The sequence below is a fragment of the Vitis riparia genome, chromosome 8, assembly GCF_004353265.1.
Source record: "Vitis riparia cultivar Riparia Gloire de Montpellier isolate 1030 chromosome 8, EGFV_Vit.rip_1.0, whole genome shotgun sequence".
Taxonomy (NCBI): domain Eukaryota; kingdom Viridiplantae; phylum Streptophyta; class Magnoliopsida; order Vitales; family Vitaceae; genus Vitis; species Vitis riparia.
Window position 1 is genome coordinate 21957355 of NC_048438.1, and position 4802 is coordinate 21962156.

General features: G+C 32.2%; 1 protein-coding gene across 2 annotated transcripts; it reads left to right on the forward strand.

Moving 5' to 3' along the window:
* The first annotated feature begins 870 nt into the window (after positions 1–870).
* On the forward strand, positions 871–4482 carry LOC117921153. Of its 2 annotated transcripts, none has more exons than XM_034838959.1 (3): positions 871–965; positions 3849–3961; positions 4046–4482. In XM_034838959.1, exons 1-3 carry the CDS (start codon positions 889–891, stop codon positions 4192–4194), a joined length of 339 nt encoding a protein of 112 aa, XP_034694850.1. In that variant the 5' UTR covers positions 871–888; the 3' UTR covers positions 4195–4482. The 2 variants fall into 2 exon arrangements, with proteins under 2 accessions (XP_034694850.1, XP_034694851.1); XM_034838960.1 differs by having other exon boundaries at positions 893–965; positions 3861–3961.
* The last annotated feature ends 320 nt before the right edge of the window (positions 4483–4802 follow it).

Consider the following 4802-nt stretch of genomic DNA (forward strand, 5'->3'; position numbering starts at 1 on the left):
AAAAGATATCAAATATAATTAAAATTAATTAATAATTTATTTATTTTAAAATTATTTACTCATTATATGAAAGAATTAAAATAAATCAAATGAGTTTCAAATGATGTTTTTATAGAAATAAATATAGCTTTAAAAATTTTTATTTTTATTTTCACAGAAAATTTGGGCAATTATTAATGTTCCATTGAATAGGGATTGATTTTTAAATATCTAAATACTTTATTTAATTCAAATAAAAAAATAAAACTTTAATTATAAAAAACTCATTCTATAAAAATTAATTGAAATAAAAACCAAAACTAAATCATAAGAAACATAAAACTGGAAATACATCATAGGTTTTTTTAGTTGTTTAATTTATAATTTGAGTTTCATTGTCATATATAATTTTTTTAATTTTGTAGTAAAATAAAAATAAATTAATAAATACATTCGATATGAAAGTTTTTTTTTTCTCTCTCCCTTTTTTAAAATTGTTTTCTATATTTAAAATTAATATTTGAAAAATATTTTCATTGTGTCATGGCAAGGAAAAATATAATACAAATCTATATTTTTATTTATCCATTATTAATTTTTTTTAACTCATTTATATTTTTAATTTCAACAAAAATATGAACTTTCTTACTAAAAAATTCAAATTTCAAGTAAAATAGATTAAATTTAAAATAATTTTTATAATTAAGTCTTTAAAAATTCATATATTTTATATAGAATTATTATTATCAATTTTTATTTTAAAAAATATAAAAAATAAAGTTTATCAACTTCTTGTTTAGAAAAAGGGTAGTTTTAGAAATTGTGATGTTAAAAAGGGTAAAAGATGAAGGCACAAGTCCGAAGTACTTAAACGCTGCCGTTTTACTCGATTTATTACCCTTTTAGCTGATGTATCGGCCCATTTCTCGTTTGTGGTCAAAGGAAGAGATCGGTTCTGTTGCTTGGCTCGTCGGCGGTGACTTAGGGATTTGTTTTCTTTTCATTTTTCGCATCTTTCTTCGAAATATCATCGATTTTGTTGTGTGGGCGTTTGGTTGCTAAGAAATTTTGAGAAAAAGGAAGGAAAAGAATTTGGAATTTATTTTATGTGACGGCATGCGGTTGGATGATTATTTTCTTTTCTTTTCCCAACTAGTTGTCATCGACCAAACGGAGTGATATATTGCCTTGGAACTTTGGTGTATGAGGAGATCATGTCCTCCGTTTGGTTGCCGAGAAAAGGTGGAGATTGGGATCTGAGGATAGCTAACTCAGCCCCCAACGAGTTATTTGCGATCCCAAGGACCCCCTTTCTCATGACTTTTTATAAATCAAACGGAGTTAGATTCTTTTTACTCGTTTCCAATCATTAATTTTTCATCTATTTTCTTCTTCATTTGCTTTGTTCTCTGGTTGACTAATTTATCGGTTTTTTTATCTTGATTTCTCTACTTTTCATGCTCTTATTATTGGGACGTGGGAAAACACAAAAGAGCTCCGCTCTTATGAGCCTAATATAACTATTTGAATTTTGAATATTGAAGAATAAGGCTCAATTTTTTTGTCTTTGCCGTCTTAGGTCTGTTAGCAAACAAATGTACAATTTGGATTTTGGTGCTAGATCGGGTCATTCTGCACTTAGCGTTGAAAACACAGTGCTAGAACAGTTGAAAGGTCATAAGCTAGGAAAGCAAAAGCATATTAGAGGAGAAGGTTGTTGTGAGCTATCTATCCAAAAGAGTAAGAGGGGTGGGGATTGAGAAGATGATCACTTGTGACTTGTCTCTTTGTGTAAACCTAAGAGACATTAATTAGAAAGCAAAATATGCATACTTGAACGGAAGGCTTATATGAGAAGATTTAAATAGATTTATGGAAATATAATAATCAACCACTGGTAGTTTTGGGTTAATATGTTTTGAAAATAGGATTGCATGGAATGGCTGATTACATCCTCCATTATTGCATGAAAGCAATTATCTTCTGGCAGCCGATTTATGTCCCCTATTTGGAATAAAGTGGGTGATCTTCTCCTTAGTAAGGTGTTGAAATAGATTCTTTGTTGGGAAGAAGTGGAACAAAGCTGATGAGCAGTTTCTTTGTGCTTATTTTGGATCATTTGGAAGGAAGGGAATAGGAAAATGTTTGAAAACATTGAAAAGGTGGATCAAACAATGAAATAATCATTTATGTATAATTTTTTGAAGTGGGTTAGAGTGTATATAGGAAATTCCTCAATTGTCCATGGTGGACTTTATTATTGGTTAAGTTCTTAGTAGGGAGAGGGAATTGTTTTCTGTATCTCTCCACTTTATCTGGACTTTTGGTATCTTTGTATACACAATGAATGCTTTTGCGCACTCTGTTGTTAGCTCTTTTAATATATTTGACTTTTGTCTATTAAAAAAAAGAAAAGAAAAGAAAAAGAAAATAGGATTACAAATTGGGCAAGTTAGTTGTGTTGGAGCTCATCCAACCTCTTTCAACAAAGGTGGTTAGACCATTTACATAGTCAATTAATTAAGTTTATAAATTTAATGTATTTGATAGAAAGTTTTGAGACCTATTACCTTAGAGCTACTAGAGAGGTGGTCCATTTCCATTTTATATTTTACTTTATGTCATTTATTTTTTAACTAATCACATAAAGTGTGTGGGGTTTGGTGAGGCCTCCATTTTGGTCTAACCAACTTTTAGATAAGGTTAGGATCGATTAATCCTATTTTTGGTGAAACCTCCATCCAAATGCAACACAACCCTAACTCTGGTTAGCTGTGAACATTTAACTAAGCTTGCCTTTCTGGTTTGAATGCTTGGTTGTTCTCAACCCGCTCATTGGAGCCCTATTCGAAAAGCCTTTAGAGCAATGCTTTGTAGCTAGGCTGAGTGTAGTTCAGTTAGTAGCTTGTGTATTGCCTATCGATGGCAGGCCATATAAGGAAATAAATTCAAAATAAAATTGTGTACTGATTTTGTGAAACTGACAACACCTATCAAAAAAAAAAAAATTGTGAAACCGACAACAGAAAAGATTATAAATATGCAAAGTAACACATTTTATTACTTGATTGAGAAAGACGTTTCCTGGGTTAAATCGAGAAGTTGGAAAGGGATTGCATTTATAGGGACAACTTTCTTATTCTAATAAATTGGCTTTGAGAATTGTTTTGTAACTAATCTAAAGCTGTCTTAAATCACCTTTCCTTTGCATTTGGTGGCTGGTGTCCTGGGTTGCAAGTATGAGGAGGTGAATTTTGTTAAGCAGTGATCAATGAATAAAATTAGAAGTAATGCTACCAATCTTGAAGGCCCAAATGGGCATTGGCCTGGAGAAGTGAATTCTTCTATCCATGCCGTCTTAGACAAGGAGGTAAATAATGGGCATAGAACTAACTTGATCCTAGGATGCCTGAGCTTCTTAGGAAAGAGTGACATTTTTTCATGGATTTCCATGAGATTTACCTGGAAAGTTGACTACTTTACCAAGCTCCAGAGGTGTGAGTCTGGTTGCAAGGATTTGGATTGCGAATGGAAGATTCCAAGTTTCAATTTGATGTAGCACATGGGAAAAAAAATATTTATTAGAAAAGCATAAATTATTTTGTGAAAATTGGGTTATTACATTCCTTTTTGCTTCATTGTTGCTTCTGCTTTTGTTATTTATTCTAATTTATTACTCTGCTCTTATTTTCTCTTCTTTTATGTTGTCATTCCTTGTTTCATGTGGAGAGATCTCTTCAATTTTTAAATAAGATTCTGCCTCGTCTTTTAGGTCTTTTTTCTCTCTTGGGATTTTTATAATTTTTTTTTTCCTTTTATAATCAAAGATCTTGTGTTGAATCCTGACTGTGATTCTTGGCTAACTATAGGAGTTGTTTCAGTTTAGACATGGCAACCAAGTACATAATATCTGCTGTATTGGGATCATTTGCTGTTGCATATGCATGTGACTTCCTGACTTCTGACAAGAAGATATTTGGAGGCAAGTTGCGGTTATCTTCTTTAAGGTTTACTAAAATTATAAATGTTTTACAGCAGTTCTAACATTGTGTCTGGTCCATATCAGGCACTACTCCAAAAACCGTTGCAAACAAGGAATGGTGGGAGGAGACTGACAAGAAGTTCCAAGCATGGCCCCGAACAGCAGGTCCCCCAGTGGTCATGAACCCCATCAGTCGTCAGAATTTTATTGTCAAGTCCCAGTCTGAATCTTGAATATCCATTTTGTGCCAGTGCTTTGTCTTTTACTCTGTTTATGTAGAACTTCTTTGATACCATGGGTGATGGCTGAAGAGTGACCCTAAGTTTCATGTCATAATATGGCCTCTGTGCCCTTTGATTTGCACACAGTTTGTGGGAGAGTGACAATGATATCATAATGGCCTTGATGCCCGTTTATTTGCTCTTTCTTTTTATGGAAACATGGTTTGGTTTTGTTCGGTTGATAATGCTGCCAACTATAGTATTGTATATGAAGGAAATGCCACTGAGGTGGTTGGTGTATTTCTTTCAATTCCTTCTTTAATATACTCGAGTGACAAAGCTTCAGTCCAAAGTCGTATGTTTTTGCAAATCAGCAGAACATTGTATAATGTTTTCGGGATGATATCATTTACTTACTTCCGCAAGGAACACTTATTTTAGTGTCATAAATTAAACTAGGTAGTGAAAATTTGTTTTACAGAATAGATGTTATAAAACTGTATCAGAAGAAAGGAGCTTATTTTACCTAAAGCGATTTACAACAGAGAAGAAGTAAATAATAAATATCATTCCATTCAATTTTTTACTGGCATGTTTATTATTGAAAATATTCTTAAATT

Excerpts from the sequence above, each read along its gene's own strand:
- LOC117921153 (XM_034838959.1), top strand. The coding sequence starts at position 889 with ATGTATCGGCCCATTTCTCGTTTGTGGTCAAAGGAAGAGATCGGTTCT. Across the intron at positions 966-3,848 it reads CTCGTCGGCGGTGACTTAGG|GAGTTGTTTCAGTTTAGACA; the intron begins GATTTGTTTTCT and ends GGCTAACTATAG. Across the intron at positions 3,962-4,045 it reads TGACAAGAAGATATTTGGAG|GCACTACTCCAAAAACCGTT; the intron begins GCAAGTTGCGGT and ends GGTCCATATCAG.